The following is a 19,777-nucleotide window of genomic DNA, read 5'->3' as shown; positions in this document are numbered from 1 at the left end:
ATTGTCTCACCCACGTGCAGCTTAAATTATCAGGGAAATGCAGTCAGTACACTCAGCCAGGGCTGCGGGCAGAATGAGCGAGGAGAGATACGTCCAGAGTATTCTCTGATGATGGAACTCTGCAAATAATATTTACATTTTAAAGTTGACTATTTCCTCAGCTTGTTCTGATCTTTACTCCCTCCTTTCTGGCTCCTGGAACCTTTTGTGTCCTCAGGATATAGCCAGCGTGTTCACTGAAAGATGCTCTTGCTTGAATAATTCCTGTCTCCACTCACTCCTTGTGGATTTTTATCACCATCTGACCTGCTGACCTTTCCCAAACATCTGTTTTCTTATTTAACTTTTTGTTTATTTGCTGCTGCTACTCTCTCTCACCCTGTACTGTTTCTCCAGTTTCTTACCAAGCATTAATCTCGCCGGGGAGACTGCTTCTAGTTTACTAATTCATACTCTCCCAATCCCCGTGTGAATGGTCACATACTGACCCTTCTTCAGTTGGACTCTTTTCTGAAGTGAAATCTGGGTCGTTGGAGCTTGTTCTAGCACAACTCAATGCTCAACATCTAAGAATATATTTTTGGTTTTGGCTCTTTCTGTGGTTTTCTGACAATGACAAGAGCTTCTTTAATACTAATACCAATCAAAACAAAATACATCCAGTTTACTCCATCCTCTCAAGTGATTGTAGAGGCCAGGAACAGTGTGGTGGAGGAATTGCAAAGAAGTGTGGGCAGAAACTCGGAAAAAGTAGTTTCCCCACAAATGCATGGAGAGACAATAGATCTGGCCTGACTGTATGAATGTGAGATCACAGCAAATGAAAAGCTTTGCCAATTAATTTTCACAGACAAGGGAGTGAGGGTGTTACGACTTGCTACTGCAAACATTTACAGCTGTCACCAGCTCAAGAATATAACACAACTGGAGCAAAGAAAATGCAGATTCTTTATTTCCTATCTAATATTCCTCATGAATCCTCTCCCAGTGAGAAGGAGGTAACTTCAACTTGCCATTTGGAATCATCATTTTCGGATGACTCTTCTTGGTGATGCACCGGCTTCCTCCCCCTTCTTCACAGTTCCCTGTAGTTTGGTGTTCGGACATTCAACAGTCTTATGTAGCCTCATGCAGTAAAGGAAGCTCAGTTCCAAGCACCATCTGGTCTGGTCTGCCCCACACTGGCATTTGCTGAAGTGTAACTGTACCCATTTGACCTTTCGGGGAAATATGCTGGCACTTTCCACTGGAACCTGATCAAAGACATTCTCTTTCATCTCAGAGCACTCACAGCCTCTCAACTCCAGTCCCCTCCACGGGACATTTTGGATGTCCTGCATCCAGGCTTAGGCTGTGGGGAGTCAAAAGTGTAGCCTTTGGGTCACTTACCTAGACACTGATTTATTAACGTCCCTGCCTTCTCCAGAATTTCCACTCAGGGAAGAGACATCAGGACATGCAAGCTTCACCCACTGCTTTCTCTGCCTCTTTTTCTCTTCTCTTTCCCACCATCACTCAGGTCCGCAAGGAACAGGGTCATATTGTAAGTCACATCCCAATTTCTCTCTAGCCTTGAGTTATAACAAAACTCTGATTTAGTCATCTAGACTTAACTCAGAAAATTCATAAAAACCTGCTAGCTAGGGGCTCAAATCTTACTCTGAGTTTCAGAACCAAAGTATTTTCTTCATATTTCTTTTGCTGTAATAATACTCCCCAAGGCAGATTACAGAGAAAGTCTCCACAGTGCTTTTTCAGTAGAGAAGGGGAAAAAAAGTTATCAGACTAGTAATCTTCTCCTGCACTTGCTCTCCAAGTCTTGCCATGTCTAGGGCTGTGTTTGAAGAAGACAAAATGGTACCTTGGGTCTGGTGGGCAGTATTTTTCTTACCTTCTCACTATAAGCTGACTCAGAATGCAAAGTCTATGTGGATCTCAGTAGAAAGAGAACTTGAAGAGAACAATGTCCATAATGAAGCAAAAATGCAAACAGAAATTCCTCTTTCAAAATCTGTTTTCTTCATTCTTGGATCTTTAAACCACCCACATGACTTTTGTGACATCAAGAACATCTATATGGATCCCACTCACTACTCTGTCACTCCCAGAGTCACGATAGCAGATCTCCACTGGTTCCAGGAAGAGTGGTGAGATTAGAAGCCAAAATATGCCTCCTGCATTAGTCAGGGTTCTTTGGAGCCACAGAGCAACAGAACTTTTAAATAGATAGATAGATAGATGGATAGAAAGATAGATGGATGGATGGATGGATGGATGGATGGATGGATGGATGGATGGATGGATAGATAGATAGATGGATAGATGGATGGATGGAGGGATGGATAGATAGATAGATAGATAGATAGATAGATAGATAGATAGATAGATAGATAGATAGATAGATAGATAGATATTTAGAGGGGGGTTATTACAAGGAATTGGCTCACAGGATTATGGGGGGGAAAAGTCTCACAATGGAGACTTCAGTGGCCAGCTGGAGACCCAGGAGAGCTGGTGGCATAAACTCCAGTCCAAGTGCAGGAGAAGACTGATGTCCCAGCTCAAAAATAGTTTGGCAGACAGCAAATTCTCCCTATCCCACCTTTTGGGCTATTCAGGCCTCTAGTGGATTGGATGAGGTGCACTCACGTTGGGGAAGGCAATCTGCTTTATTCAGTCCACTGAGTCAAATGTTAATCTCATCCAGAAACACCCTCGCACACACACCCAGAATAATATTTAGCCAAATGTCTAGGCACCTATGGCCTGGTCAAGTCGACACATAAAATTATCCATCGTACTTGCCTTAAAGAGTGGGCTGTTGACTGTAGAGGTGATATCAGGACGTAAAGCAGAGAGTTTGAGTGAGAATTTCCAAGAGCAACCATGTGACATTAAAGCTCGATAAATGCTAGACCGAATGGATCTGAGATGGGTGTAAAGGAACCTTGATATGAACTATATGTTCATGCTGATCTTCTGCACATCCCTGTCTCATGAACTCCTGGACAGCAAGATGACTTTGATTAACTCCATTGTCTTTTCCCTTACCTGGAAGTTGTTAAGCAGGAAAAGGAAAAGTACCCAAGGCAAGACTAAGGTAACACAACACAGTACATCATGTTTTAAAGACACTGGCTGCCTTTTGAAATACAAGCATAAATAGATAAAGTTTAAAGCTAACTAACCACTTAAATGGATCCGTAAGCTTAGTTATGAACTGCTTCTGTATTTGAAAGGGATCTTAACAAGCATTTAGCCAAACCTTCTTACTTTAAAAACAGGAATACTGACACTCAAAAATGGATAAGAAAAGGATTACTAATAAGTTTTTTCACTTATACAACTTCCATTTCACATCTTTCAATATCAGTGTTTCTTTTTGTCATTTGCATAGTTCCATGACTTGATGTGTGTAGGAATCTAGAGACTTTGACGTAGACTGGAAGTGAAGATGGATCAGAGGTGGAGATTGAAAACGTGTTCAAACATTGAAAGGAATGTATTCCCAGGAGTCATCTCCCTTAAGGCATGATGACTTGTATCTCCTTTGTCTCTAGATTTTTGAGGAGCTTTTTGGATTAATGTGATTTTCTTTTCATTTCATTCTTTTTTTTTTAAATTAATTAATTTATTTATTTTTGGCTGTGTTGGGTCTTCGTTGCTGCATGCAGGCTTTCTCTAGTTGCGGCGAGCGGGGGCTACACTTCATTGTGGTGTGCGAGCTTCTCATTGTGGTGGCTTCTCTTGTTGCAGGGCATGTGCTCTAGGCGCGCGGGCTTCAGTAGTTGTGGCACGCACGCTCAGTAGCTGTGGCTTATGGGCTCTAGAGCACAGGCTCAGTAGTTGTGGCACATGGGCTTAGTTGCTCTGTGGCATGTGGGATCTTCCCAGACCAGGGCTCAAACACGTGTCCCCTGCATTGGCAGGCGTGTTCTACTTTGAAGGTGATTCAAATTGCCTGTTCACCATATGTTCAATTCAGATACTTTTAAAGAATACAATTTAAAGTTTAAGTGAAGTTTAAAAATTAAGGTTTAAAATTTACTAACCTGGAATGATGACATTTGAAATTATAAAAAAAAAAAAAACTAAGTAATTGCATTTGAAATTCTTTAATTTTTTAAATTTAAGTATATTCATTTTTTACCATGGCATTAATTTTAATTTCTGTTTCTAAACAAATGAAAAAGCTGTAGTTTACACATATGCCCACATCCTTTGTAATACCAATCAGTATTCTCCCTGATTGGTATTACAAAGGATGTAATATTCTACCTTAGAATTATATGTTTTGTACCATTTTACCAGGTGGTTTGTTTTGATAATGGCAGTAAAAGAGTAAAAGTTATACTCTATCAGTGATCTGTCAACCTAAAACCTCTAGGGCAAATTTTAACACAATAAGGATAACCAGTTCAATTCTTCAAAATGTGTAATTATGTTATGTATTTCATATAGCCATCTACTCATTTACTGAGTTTTTAAATGAAAAAGTAAACACATAGAAAGATGGGTAGATACATAGGTAATGAGAGCAAATGCAATTCATGAGTTAATGTTTATTATTTAATTATTTTTAAAATATAGTCTAGAAGCTAATACAGGGCCTGACACATTATTGGCTGATGTCCAAAAAAATCAATGAATGAATAAATATAACCGAAGAAGAAAAGGCAATATAACCAACATAAAATCAAGTATAGTCTTAATTTTTTTCTATTTTGGCTATAATTTAAACACTTTCCTCTGTAGTCACTTGAGACAACAAAAGTATCTTTCAAATAATTTAAAAATTACCTTAATTAACTATATTTAGAGCAAAAAGACAACAAAATGCAATTTTAAACCCTGATTACATGCTCTTTTGCTCTAAGGGAATATAATTATCTCATTTTTAGGCTTCCCTCAAAATGGTAAGACAAGGAAAACTCTTCTTTTGCAATTCAGTGTCTAAATATTAGTAACTTGCACGATAAGCTAAAAAATCTTCTGACCGTAACTTGGCAAATTCACTTTAAAAAGGAAATATAATTTCTAAATGACAGAAGTTAAACTTTTGCTTGACTTGTTTTGTCTTTAGCTCTTCCTACAAAAATAGGTTTGGGTTGTTTCATATGATATACACACAGCCTCCCTCAAACAATATTAAGACAGACCAAGTGTGTATCAGCTGGGAACATAAGAACGTATCAGCTCTGTTTTCCTTTGGATTGTTTGGTCTACTCCTTTCAGAAGAATATGTTAACACTATGGGGTCATTCTTCAAAGAAAATTTCTTTCTTTGATATTTTATTTTGCTTTTTTTTTTTTTTGCTATCCAGAACTACAATTTCAGTACCTGTCAGGAAGCCATCATAATGATAATTTTCAAGTCATTTCGGTCAACAAACATTTTTGGAATGCATCGGGTGCTTTTTGTGGTTGACACTTGGGGGTTACAGATCTTAAAACTCCTAATCCTCAAGGAGTATGCAATATTTTTACAATAAAGCCACCGGATGCATATAAAATTAGCTGTAAACCTTTTTACACTAAACCTTCATAAACACAATGTAAAAGTATAATGAGAATGATATTGTTAATAATTTATGATCATGCTTTGAGGTAATTAAATAGCAGCTAAAGTCCTATGGGTTATTTACATCTTCACCTGGTGGATTTTGCAATTCTCAATTTTTGAGGCAGGAAGGAAGGTAAGGAGAAGAACACCTTATATGTATATTTTCTCAAGGATTTAGTAAAACCAGAACTTCAGACTGCTTCAGGGAGACTCAACTGGCTTTTTCATTGAGGTGAAAAACCAAAAGAGAACATTTGGCAGTAAGAAAAAGTGAATAGAATAGAATAATATGAAAATTTGGAAAACATGTGTAAAGATGGAGATATTTTAATTAATGTGATTATAATTTGTACTCATCACGGAGTACACAGGTGGAGGAACTGTAGAATTTTGGAAGAAATTTGTACATTAGAGATCATTTATATCAATTCTTTCATTGAAACTCAATTTTATAAAGGATCAAAATGGCATTTCAAGCTAATTTGCAGCAGAGCCTGGACTAAAGTCAAGACCTCCTTGTAGGATCGAGTCTCTCAACTTGTTTGAGGGACAGCATTGTAGCCCTAAGGTACCAACAGTGAGATAAACAAGAACAGCCACCATATGCATTAAATGTTTAAGAACATACAGTAGTCCAGTCAGGAGGCAGAGAGGGTGGCAGGTGTTCTGCTAAATCTTCCTCCTTATAAAGGACTTGACTTGAAGTTGGCAGTCCAGGGCATGTTTGAGTCCAATTCAACAGTTTTGATTGATTTACCTTAATGTGCATTTTAAGGGTGCACATATGCCATTGAGGTATGTGTCTTGGGAACCTGATTTGACAGAAAAGGAACAGCAGCAAAGAAGGAGAGAGCTTTCAAAATATTTTATCCCGAGCCCTGTCCTAGCTCTGTTTCTATATTACAAAAATTTTCGTAATGAAAGAATTATGCGTGCTTTTCTGCTTCTTATCTTGAATGAATGCAACTGGGCTTAGTGATAATGAGCTTACCCTCCAAAATCACATGGCTAGGTTCAGATCACAGCTCAACCACATCAATTTTAATGACCTTGGGCAAATTTATTAGCCTCCTTAGCGTGGAGTTTTCTGTAAAACGGAAACAGTGAGAGCTTTGTAGGGTGTTGTGAAGCTCAATGAGGTCATGCACACACAGCATTTATCACCATGCTTGGCGCTAGTAGGTGCTCCCCGAAAGCTAGCTGTTATCATTCTCCTCATTGCTGTGGGTAATTTTTCAATGCTTTACAAATAAGAACTCTCCATGATCCTGGACCCTTGAAAATCAGATCAGATGCCTGTGCTACACTGGAAAGAGATTAAATGTATATATAAATATATATACTGTGTGTGTGTGTGTGTGTGTGTGTGTGTTTAAACTGGAAGAGAGGCCCTTAAGTCATCAGTACAGTATTGTATAAGTTTAACAGTAAAAGTGTACAGTCGGCACTCAGTATCCGTGGGTTCCACATCCGCAGATTTAACCAACTGAGCGTTGACCTGCAGATGCAGAACCGCTGATACTGAGGGCCAAGTGTACTACATCACTTTATACGAGGGGCTTGAGCATCCTCGGATTCTGCTATCCACCCCTGGAGCCAATCCCCCGCGAATACCGAGGGCAGCCTGTTATTTGCTAAGGGACAGAGACTGAGCTGGGCACATCATAAACACTACATCTTCACCAAAACCCTGTGAGGGTCCTTAGATCTTTACTTTAAATTTTAATGTGGTTTAATTTTAGTTAATTAAATTCAATTAATAAATCGATAGCATTCCTTTATTTAATTTGATGGTTTACATAAAGAAGAATCAGTGAAAAGTGTCCCTCCCATACTCATAGACCACCTGTCACGTTCAGTTCACCCCCAACAAATAACATGGTTACTAGTTTCTTGTGCATTCCTCCAGAGTTTAATGTACATATAAGCAAAGATGTATATAAATTCTTCCCCACATACTTTTTTTACAAAACTGTTAGCACACTATATACATTATATTCTCCTTGTTTTTTACTAGCTTAGCAATATGTTTTAGATATCTAACTATTTGGGTAGTAGTAGTAGTAATAATAATAGAAGTACTATTTCATATTAATAAGTTACAAACACTGTTTTAATATTTACATATATTAATCCATTTAATGATCAAACAACCCAATGAAAAAAGTACTGATATTATGCCTAACTTACAGGTATCAGAAGTTATCAGTGTTGTGAGTTTCAAATATTTTTCCTAGTTTTGAATTTGCCATTTGCTATCTTATGATTTCTTACTTATTTTTTTAATTGTTCACAGGCAGATTTATCAATTTTTTGTCACTTTTTGCCTTGGATTGTAGCTTGAAACCCCCTACATTTTCTGAGTTTATATAGGAATTCTTTCCTACTTTCTTCTGGTACTTTTTTGGTTTTGTTTTTGCTTTCTCTGGAATTTATATCAGTGGAGGTAGAAACATGGATCCAAATATTCTTCCAGATGGCTGTTGTCCAAACACAGCTTATTGACTAGTCCAGTTTTCCCTCACAGATTTGAGACAACACTTTCACCACAGATTGAACTCCCATATGAACTGGGTCTGTTTCTGGACTTTCTGTACTGTTGCTTTCATCTGTTTGTCCATTTTGCTTGTAATTTTTTACTACGGATCAGCGTCTGACTCACTAGAGCTTTAGACAGAAACTTCAGCCTTTTCAAAGCTGCTAAAAAGAAAAAGTAAAATGCTAGCATTGTTAAGTGACAATAAAGATTAAACTGTTATCAGGAAAGAATTGTTAATTGGGTTTAACTGCTCTGCAGAAGAGCTGTGCTTTTAAGAATTTCATTACTTTCTATAATTAAACATGAAATTTTAAATAATGAATAGAAACACCACTGGGCTTTCAGGAAAGTGCTCCTGCCTTACACCATTGCTGAGAGTTTAAAATTTCTATGTGCATGGAGGATAAATATTTGGTCACTAAATATACATACAAAACTGCAAAACTCACTGCAGGAGTGAAATTGTACGCTGTGATGATGGACAAAATTACCAGAGGTTTACAAATTCATCTGTAGCGAAATTATGGCTAAAGACCCGCAGAGAATTATTTTCAAGTGTCCATTTTCACCTCTTAAACTGTTTCCTTAACTTCTCACTTGGTAAATTTCTTTTGCTTGCCATTTGGAAGAAAGGCTGGAATTCTGATGCCACTCCTTCTTAAAGAGCTAAGTTTGAGATGTAAGGACAAGAAAAGGAGGGCAGTGGTCTAGCAATTACATGGTAGGGGCTTTATCTCAAGTGAAATTGCCTCCGTGGCACCATCTTTTAGGATTATTTCTCCCCTTGAAGGGAACTTTGAGACCCATACATAATGGATGTGCCTCATTGGAGTTTAGTTTCCTCTGAATACAGACATTCACAGGGAACTCTAGTTATTTCTTATTTATTAGAACACAGTAGAGACGAGACTGGCAGTACTGTTATTTCAAGGGATTCTGGAAGGGAATGGTGAGGTGGGATAAAGAAAGAGAGCATGCCCTCTTAAATCCCTAGAGGAATGGAATTTGAGAAAGAGCCATTTAAGGAAAAGACTAGGATTTTTAATATTCTTATTACATCAAAATATATTAACAACCTACCACCTGCTGGCTGTTTTGGGTGGAGGAGACTCCCAAGGCTATCCTCAGGCTCAACGATTCCCTAGAAAGACTCGCAAGGTTCAGAAGAAAACTATTATGCACACAGTTCTGGTCTACTAGAGTGAAAGGTGCATGTTACAATCAGCAAAGAGAAAAGGCACAAAGATGCAGACAAGGAGGGACCAGGCACGAGCCTCCAGATCCCCCTCCCGTGCAGCCACACGGGGATAGCAATGATACCTGACAGCAGGCGTGAGGTGTTGTTAACGAGGGAAGCCCCCCACCAGCCTTGGTGTCTGAGGTTTTGGTTGAGGGTCAGTTAGATGGGCATGCAGTGTCCTCAGGGTCCAGGAACAACCTCTGCCACTCAGACCCTCGCCACCACCAGAGCAAAACAGGCATTCATGGTGAACCACCTTGTTAGGATAAACTTATCTGGTCAGGCAGATACAGCATGGCTCAAGGCCTCAGGCACAAGAAACATGCTTATCAGACTGAATATAACAAAGGCTCCAAGGTTGCATTCCAAAAACCCTCCAAGGGACCATCCCCAAAACAGACTTTTCTTCGGGATGTGCAGAGTTTGAGCAACCCAGGCCTGCTGAATTAATCCTTTCCTGCCCACTGTCACATACATTACTTCATTTGATTAAAAGAAAAATAAAAACAATCCTGTGACAAAGTCTTGTCACCCCCATTTTGTACGTGAGGAGTAAATAGGTGAAATAACTTTCCATGGCCTTGCTCTTGGCCCTGTACTTCTTCCCGCTAGCATTTACCACAGTGAGTGAGTCATTTTCGGAACAATGCTTGTCTTCCCCACCATGTAAACAGCCTCAGAGGCAATGAGCCGTGTATACTGTTCCCTCCTTTTCATCCCCAGGCTCAAAACAGTGCCGGGCTTATGGTACTAAACAAGTATGTGATAAATGAGTATGACAGGCCATAACATGATTGTTGAAATTTGTACCCTTAGTCTTTTGACTGTACTATTATAGTCTATGCTGTTATAGTGTCCCCTATATCACAATGTCAGAAAAGAAAAAAAAAAAATCCTGGAAATAAGTGTGTCAGTCCTACTTACTTCTTAGAATTTTTATGAAGCCCCAGATTATTCCTTAAAGCTGAGAGGGACATTCGAGATTCTACTCTTTAATATTTTATTTTAGATAAGAAGAAGTATTAATTTTATGCAAATACCTTGTTAAATATAAAGAGAGATATCACTTGTAATTGTCCATACATTTCAATAAAATTCTAGTTTGGAGTCAGGACAAACATACATTGTCCATATTTTCACTTATTCTTCAAGTCAATGCAGTTGAGGAATGTGCATGTTAGAGGTGAGGGGTTAGGATATTCAAATGTAGCTAGCACCTCTATCTTAGCTCTTTCCAAATTAAGGAAAGGATTCTTCTAGAGGTTTTTTTGTGCTTTTTGTCATATTTCTTCCTTTCTAACCTTCAGTTTGTTATGTCAAAGTCTTAAGCTGCACAAATATGGCTTCTAATTTGTCCTCCTATGGGTCCTAAGCATCATCTCCCACTCCCACTTCTCAAACTACCATGTGCGTACAAATCGTATTGTCAAGTGCAGGTTCTGCTTCAGCACTCTGGACAGCTCCCAGCGAGGCAGGAGCTGCTGGTCTGGGAACCACATTGAGGAGCGAGGCAATAGCTATCAAAATGATTTCATCCCTCCTCTTATCGTCCTCTCTAGTACTGGCTTGCTACCACAAAACTGTTTAGGCGTATAAGAAAAAGATCTTGATATCTGTTCCTTACCACTCCCGAGAGAACATGTTTTAAACAATAACTGGGAAAAACCTAAACTGTTTCTTCCAACGCTGCTGACAAAAGTCATAAATCTGAGCCAATTATACTGAAGAAGTTTGATTTCAGCTTGGCTTTAGGTACCTATGTTTAAAAAAGAGCCCCTTCTACCTGAAAGGTCTTTGCTTTTTATGCTGGCATGTTCTAATTCCTGGTTTCTTGATCGATGGATGAAGTTTACAGTAGTTTTTATTTCAGAGGCTGGAAAGAAAACCCTTCTGTAAGCTTTGAGACTCCCTCACTGGGCAGAGTTAAGTCCCAGGAAGTGCTAAGTGTTAGACCTTTGCAACTCAGTGACTGAGTATGGAATCACAATTTGTGTCTTTGTTATCTCATTTCCGAAGGCTAATAAGCAGTGTGTTTCCGATAACAATGAACAAAACTCAACCGCAAACAAGATGGGCTCACCACTCATCAATGGTTTGTCTGCTCCCGCTGTGGGAGTTCTTTACACCTCTGAATCAACAAAGAAAGCTCATTTGTTTCACTTTGTGAAAACTCTTCGTTTTTCCCTCAGACTTTCCATTTCACGCTTTGTGAATTTTATTAAGATCTCTTTCACAGAAGCTAAATGCTGGCTCTATGGAGCCCTGAGGGATGGCAGTCACAGCCTCTATAATTTCTGAAGCCTCTTGAGACACTTCTTTTCTACTAAAACTCCTTGGAGAATCATAAGGTAGAATCTAAAATCTTTCTGGTGTTGGAAGACAGAGGTTGGCCTCCTGAGCATTTTGTGCAAATCTGTTGGTGTTATAGCCTGAAAACAACAACACAGCAGTCCAGTTAAGGTCCAGTTTCTGACTGGGAACATCATATTGATATTCAGTGGGTCTTTCTGAAGGCCTCCAATTATTTTTAAAAGCTGGTTTAAAATATTAATTTAAAATATTTTTTATTTTAGAATGTCTTTATTAATAAAGCTTATCCATAATCCTGTTGCCTGAGAAATTGTCAGTGGCTTTAGTCCAATAAAAAACTATGTTTTAAAAGGTAATTATAGTTAAATAATTGAAAAGGAATTTGTATTCTGATTTTCTTTTCCTCTTGAATTTACATTATAAGAAATTTAGGGAGTGCCCTGGTGGCCTAGTGGTTAGAATTCCAGGCTTTCACTGCCGTGGTCCAGGTTCAATCTCTGGTCAGGGAACTGAGATCCTGCAAGCCCTGTGGCATGGCCAAAAAAATATTTTAATGTTATTATATGCTCTCAGAAATGATATAGTAATAGTTGTGTAATAGTCCATCAGATAAAAATATTATATTTAAGCCAACCATTTCTCTATGGTGGATACTGAGATTAGTGCCATACTTTCTCTATGATGAAAATAATGATAACTAACATTTTTGAGCACTTAATATCTGCTAAGTAACACTGTAAATATTGTATCAAGTCTCTTCACTGTTGTAAGGATCTGATGAGATGGGTATTGTTATTTTTCCTGTTAGAGGTGTGCGAAGGAGGTACAGGCAAGTTAGTCAGCTTGCTTAAGGTCACACTGCTGGTAAGTGGCAGGGCCAAGTTCAGACAAATATTCTCACATCCAAACAGAGTCTCCTCTTTGCCATGTTATTTCTTAGGCTATACTGAGATTTACGTAAGGATTCCTCAGTTTAAGTAAAAGCTTCAAACTATGTATGCAAATCCTTAAACTAAAAAAATCTTGTCCTTGGTTCCTACTACATGAGTATAAACTTGCATATTTTTTCTTAAGTTCTTAACATTTCAAGAGCTATCAAGTCATAGGAGGCAGTGCTATGATATCAGAGTGAAGGTTCTTAAAGAAAACAACTATTTGCTTTTATTCTTTAAATATTGGTAAGACACACGCTGTAATAACTGAAATCACTTTTGTGTGTTCCTTTACACTGTTGTGAACACTTCGTCTTTAAAAATCCAAATGTGCATGGATTTTCACCCTTAGTTTCATTCTCATGCACCATTTAAAGATGCATTGGTTGGTTGGTTCGTTGGTTGGTTTGGTCAAGGATGAATCTGCTTCACTCATTCCTGTGAAAATCAAGGTGGAGGGGATGACAGGGCGAGGGCATCTTTTACATGGAGAACTGTTACGCACTTGAACACATGAAGACCCATCTCTTTCCCTATCTCTATTCTCACAGAATGTGTGACACAGGAGAAGGACTATTCACTTTTCAAACAAGGGAAGGAGAAATGATCTATCAGAAGGTCCATTCTGCGACACTGGCCATAGCTGAGCAACATGAAAGATTAATGCTAGAAATGGAGCAGAAAGCCCGGGTAAGGCTCCTTCCTTGGTAACCTAACAGCTTGGAAATGAATGTCACTGAGGTCTGATGCACATCGCGTATATGTGGGTCCTTTCATGACAGCGCCCCAGCGTCCAACCCCATCCCGGCCCCGAGAGCTTGTCCCAGTTACTGAGCCTCATGTTTCTAATATCCTCTCCAGCATATGACAAAAGAAGCTATTTGTGGCTGCTACAGGGAGCCATGCACTTCGTGTATGTACCTATGACCTGTTACCGCAGTTACCCAGAGAGGAGTGGAGTGCACAGAAAGTGAAACAAGAAGCAGTGCTCTCTGCATCTCTCCACATGTAGTTGGACCATCAGAGATGCAAATGGGGACCCAAAATAATGAGGAAAATAGGTTTCTACCAGAAAGGATTACACTTTTCTTTTTGTCTTTGTATGTATCCTAGATTCTCTGAAACTTTCATCTCTTTCTGTCCGTGTTTCAGAGCCGATACTAAAATGTTTGCAAAAGGAGCTTATACTGTTTACCAGCTATCTGTTATCCTGTCCTGGAACTATGCTATAGTTTCAGGGTCAAGCTAAGAAATAGTTTAATAAAGAATCTGAAATAACAAATTTTACAAGTAGCTACAAAAAATTATAAGCTTTACTACTAACTTCTTTGAAAAGCAAACAATGGAATTATTATCGGCTATAATTTTAAGAGGTCAATATTCTCTTTCTTCAGAATTTATAGAGATGCATTAGATTCCCTCTATGAGAGGACAAGTGGAGCTTTGGGAAATAGGTGGGTCACTACCCAGAAAAACTTTCATAATTCTATTCCATTTTAAGACTATGGGGCTTTATATCTAGTATTATTTTAGTTTTGACTTTTAAAATTCTCAAATACATAATATTTTGAAGTATAAAATTATCTTTTAAATGTAAGAAGACAAAATAGTCTAGCAAATGATTTTACATTATTTTTAATACATTTCAAGTTTTGTCAATACTACATACACATTTTTCTCTATCTAGGGTATGGTTTAAAGAGCCTTCCTAATACTTAAGGGCAGCAAGCGCAAATCAGGCTTACATTTGGCCTTCAATGGGGGTGAAAGAGTAACTTGAACATTAATAGGATTATTAACATGAGACTATGGGATTAATTGATGAAGCATCAATAGGAGGTTGGTATGATTTAGTCTTCTAGAAAGATTTGGGTTAAATTTAAATTATTGTAACAATTATCTAATTAACATGACATTTTTCTAGTGGCTTAAATCGGGTGAAAAAAATGTAACTACCAAACTTCAAATTATTTCAGAATCTTGAACATTCATTATCAACCCATATTTACAATCTGCTGATGTTAATTTTCAGCCAAAATGAACAACTGTGATGTCACTTGCTATTAGTCAACAGCTGTAGTTCTTTACTTCTAGTTGTTCTGAATGGGCAAAATGCTCATAAGTGAGTCATTTAAGTTGTATTTCATAAAGGAAATTCCAAGAGCTCTTTCATGCAACTGTAATTGTCTGCCGTAAGGAGAGCACTCAGTGTACTGGGTTCCCATCCCCGTTTTACCACTCACTGTCTGTGTAATCTTGGGCAAGTTATTTAACTTCTAAATGTCTCACTTTCCTGTATCTGTAAAATGGGGATACAATAGTTCTACTTATTTGGCTGTAATGAGGTATCTGTGCATTAACATATATAAAGTGCTAAGAACAGACCTGGCACTCAGAAAGTACTATGAAAGGTTCATTATTATGATGGTGATGTTGAAAAATTATAAGACTTGCAATGTTTGTGAAGACACTAAATTTTTATTCCCAACTATAGCTACGTAATGTCTTCCAATCCTTTACAAGTATGTCTAACAATCTTGTGCCAAAACATTTGCAAAACAAAATTTAATTTACATTTGCTTTGATGCGGTTGTATGTTTATCTTTTCCTGTGCCACTGAGAAGCAAGTCTAGGGGAGTGGAGTGAAGCAATTGCTGTGAAGGAGTTAGAGATGGTAGGTCCACCTACTAAGATCTCAGGCAGTGGAAGCCAGGATTTGGGTTCACCGTGGATCTGGGTGCTCGGAGATGGACGGGGAAGGGGGAAGGTGTTTAAATAGCAGGCGCAGTATGGCTTAACAAAGAAACCAAATGTTTCTGAAAATCACAAAATCAGAGACTCCATCAACTTGGTGTATACATGTAAATGGAGTCTTTGGTTTAATTTCAACAGTGATTGCAAAGCTATGCTTTTCTCTGAAGGATAATACTGATACTAATTAAATTACTCCATAGGTAGTCCATTCTTTAGAATAAGTTGAACTAATGATGCTTTTCCAAGGGCCTGCTACCACAACTTGAGAACTGCCCCAATTCCCCAAATTCTAGGGCTGTAAGCAAAGATTTCCAGGTCTCCCATATACCCTTTCTTTTTCTTTTAAGAGACCTCCTCTACATGCACAAATCTCTTTTTAAAAAAGAAATTCCAACAAGTATGGAATAGAATTTAAATACCCTCTATCTAACTCTTAATTGATTTATACAAAATAAAACAAAGGTTTGTGCCATAAACTAGGCAATAGTGTAACTTGCGAGTTGGAAAAGTACCGGAAAACCTACCTAAGATATAAAAATGTTGCATTTTGTTTATTATGTATTCACTACAAAATAAGAAGATAACACTGCTCATTGGCTTTCCAGTTTTAAAACCAAGACGTGGAAGATAAATATTGATCAGATAGAAAATGTTTATACATTTTTAATGTTATTAAAAAGATTTTACAAGATTACCAAGAAGCTATACAAGCAATGAATTCCCCAAACATCGTTGTTCAGGCAACTGAAGTATTTACTTTCATCCTTTAAAAAAGAGATGATTTCAGAGTGTTACTGGCTTTATAGATAAACTTGAATGAGAAATAATGTCTCAACAACTGTTTAACTATAAGAGAAAGAGTTCAATATATCTTTTAACATCATATGCATGTAAAACTTTGTTTTGCCCCATTTATCACCATCCTTCCTAGGGAACACATGAATAAACATTTTGATATATCTCTATAATCTGAGTTAGGCAATGTTTCTATTCTTGCTTGAAGAATCTGATATCTAGAAAAGCATTGTGCATAAAACAGTTCATTTGCACTGTGGAGAACTGCATAAAAAGAATCACTAAATCGGTAAGGTGGGCTTCCCTGGTGGCGCAGTGGTTGAGAATCTGCCTGCCGGTGCAGGGGACATGGGTTCGAGCCCTGGTCTGGGAAGATCCCACATGCCGCGGAGTAACTAAGCCCGTGCGCCACAACTACTGAGCCTGCGCGTCTGGAGCCTGTGCTCCGCAACAAGAGAAGCCGCGATAGTGAGAGGCCCGCGCACCGAGGTGAAGAGTGGCCCCCGCTTGCCCCAACTAGAGAAAGCCCTCGCACAGAAACGAAGACCCAACACAGCCAAAAATGTTTTAAAAATTAATTAATTAATTTTTTAAAAAAATCGGTAAGGGTGTTAGAGGTGTGTACTTACATTTCCTTCACTAAGAAAGATAATGAAAGAATGAATGAATATTAACTCACTCCATTAAGAAGTTTTAAAGGAGAAGTTGGCCATTTATTAACTCCATTCACAGGTTTGTAAATAATGCATTTATTACTCCGTGCTCAAAACGCTGCGGGGTGGTAGGGAAAACAAGAAAAGGACAACAATGTTCCTTCTCTCAAGTGGCCCAGAATTCTGTGGGATCAAAATTTTGTAATTTTGAGTAAGCTTATCTTTTTCCTTTTACTCCTCGAAATCTCAAGTTTTCCATGCTTTATTAATGTAACTAATTAAATCAGATGGTTAAGAAATGCCATTACAAAATTCTGATTCAACTATACTAAAAACACCAGTTGGTTGTGTTTATGTTGTCATGACAGTAGAGCCTGATTGATTTCTTGGCTAATCAACTTATTGGAAGGTCCTCAGTCAAAGCTCCATGGAGAATGATTTCTTCAGTACCAGAAGACACTCTTCCTTTTTCCATTCAGATGTAAAGCTTCAGCTTCTCACTCTTAAGTGCAGATGAGAAAGGGAAAATGATCATGATAGTAAAACAGAGAGTGATCTTAAGTAGTCCTATATTTTCTTTACTTACTAACTCAAAACTAGCCTTATTTTAAAAGAGAGTTTTGTAAGGGGGTACATGGGAGAATTAAGCCATGATAATAAGTTTTAAACTGGAACTCTGTCTGAGATTACTAAGATTCAAATATTTGAGGAAATTATTAAAGCTAGATAGTTAAACAAATGGCATCTCTAGACTTTGTTTCCATTTCATAGAGCTCATGTTCTTAGAACCCTCCAAGTTCTTCGAATTCTATTGCCAAAAGCATGTATAGGTGCTCTGCCTTGCATGTGCAACATTATCGAGGAAAGTTTTCATTGTGTTGGTGAACAGCCATTCATGAGAAAGCACACCGCAAATGTGCCGGCATGGCTTAGCCCCGGAGGGTGAGTGCAGGCTGACGTCATCTTCAACATGACCTGAAATAATTTAATTTTGGATTTCCGTGGATCTCTACACACATACACACACAACACAAACACACAAAAACAAACACAAATAATACAAAAGAAACTTCTTTTTTAATTTGCTTTTTATGTTTTTAAGCTTTACAAGTATTATGAAATGTCCACAGGGAAGGAGCAGCTGAGACGACATAAATGTAATTTTTAAAACACAGATTTTTCCTGATATCTTATCAAAAATAAGTAAAGGAAGTGTGGGGGGGTCGTTAGTAACTTTGTAACATTGTAAGTGATTTAAGAGGGAACAGTCTCCCATAACAAGAATTACAGTGTGTCCTTTAAAAGCATAGTGTCTGGAATGCTCCTGTTTCCAGTAATTCTTGCCTCCTGGTCACCAGAAAAGCTCTGTACACAATTTATGGACAAATAGCATCAGTGTTATTGAAATACCTGCAAGATAGCAAACCCACTTCTAATGCCTAAAAAACAACACTGGCAAGACTTGTTGAAGGCACTGCTGTCCAAAGCTGTCAGTTCTTTGGTTTTCCTAAGCTCTAGTGGTTGGAGAAAAACAAATAGCAGAGTCTCACATAGAACTTCTTCCCTAGAAAACAAATTGTTTTCTTTCTCTAAGATTTGTCATTTTACTTGCCCTTGTTACTAGAAATATAAGACACAAAAGTAAACTCGCACATTTAACAAACTAAAAAATTTTTACTGTTCCCAAAACAATAAACCTTTTGACCAGTAATCATCTAAAAACAAATGATCTTATTTCCTTTTATAATGTAGGATGAAAAGAAATTTCTGGTGAGAAAGCAGCATTGTTTGACTCTACCTACTGCCCTTTAGGCATGGAGGTGGGTCTAATGCCGCCCTGTCTCTGGGGAGGGCAGAGTGGAGAGGAGAAGAGGAGAAGGGGAGAGAGAACAAAGCTTGCTTTATGTACAACTAGCTTAGACTGCGACTCGAAATCAGTGTATTTGCCCTTCTAGATTTATACTTGATCATAAATCTTACCCGAGTATTGACTGCTAGCAGCCTATGAAATAATTTTTTGTCTAAATAGTTGCATGAACGAGGAAATGCTATTCCATTGCATCAATTCCAAGATGCACATCTTTTTCACAGTTGAACATCTCTCTAGTCAGATGGGAGTTACAGTTTAATTAGCAGCAGTGTTCTTTTGTAGTGCTACATAAAATCACGTTGGCTTTCTAATGATGGCATCTTAGAGTGTATAAAATACCGTAATACTTGTTGTAAGCATTCTGAAGACACTGAACTGTTATTCCCAACTGTAGCTAAATTATATCTTTCAATTCCTTTCAAGTATAGCTAACAAGGCCATGAGCACTATGTGCTCATTTATGAATTTTGAAGGAATAAGAAAGCTTCCAGAATGGGATGTATCCTAGGTAGTTTGGCTTCCTTTTGAGTGACAACATTCTTCATACCCACATTTTACAGGAATCTCTATCAGCTATGGGGGAAAAAAAAAAAAAAAAAGAACTAGTTTTCCCATACTGAAAAGGTGAAGAATTTGGAAACATAATAATCTCGTGAGCCACACACAGGAAAATGTTAACACTTTTTGCAGTCTCTCTTCTAGGTATGTTAATAGAAGTTTACAAAATTCTAGGAGAAGTTTAAATGTGTGATTTGTGCAAGTGCAAGTGCAAGTGGTATGTTATACCCAATATATAGGAATATCTGTTAATGAATTCATTCTTCGAAGTTCTATTCTTGATTCTATTGCTCAATATTATCAATTATTAACCAAAAGACAAGAGCCTTTATTATTACTGACAATGACCAGTTCCCTGCTGGGAAATGCCATTAGCATTTTTGTGAAATTTTCTTTTACTGACTGACAGACACTGATTAAACTAACACAAGTTCACTCAATTAGAACAAATTATTATAGTTGATAACTAAAGTGGGCCTGTGTTCCTGATGTTTCAGAACACTAAAGGAAATTTCGTCTCTAAACAAACACACAAAAACAAAGAAAATATACATTTCTGTCTG

At 37.9% G+C, this 19,777-nt stretch overlaps 1 protein-coding gene across 9 annotated transcripts in view; it reads left to right on the top strand.

The window, feature by feature from the left end:
* Positions 1-19,777, top strand: part of DOK6 (docking protein 6) — a 417,757-nt gene that overhangs the window by 314,786 nt on the left and 83,194 nt on the right. For all 9 annotated transcript variants that reach the window (XM_082415940.1, XM_082415939.1, XM_082415936.1 and 6 more), the window contains exon 6: positions 13,136-13,274. In XM_082415940.1, the coding sequence (XP_082272066.1) occupies positions 13,136-13,274 (139 nt within the window). The remainder of the gene's footprint in view (positions 1-13,135; positions 13,275-19,777) is intronic.

The sequence above is a fragment of the Balaenoptera physalus genome, assembly GCF_965194825.1.
Source record: "Balaenoptera physalus genome assembly, chromosome: 12".
Classification (NCBI taxonomy): Eukaryota; Metazoa; Chordata; class Mammalia; order Artiodactyla; family Balaenopteridae; genus Balaenoptera; species Balaenoptera physalus.
This window is presented reverse-complemented; position numbering and strand designations above follow the sequence as displayed.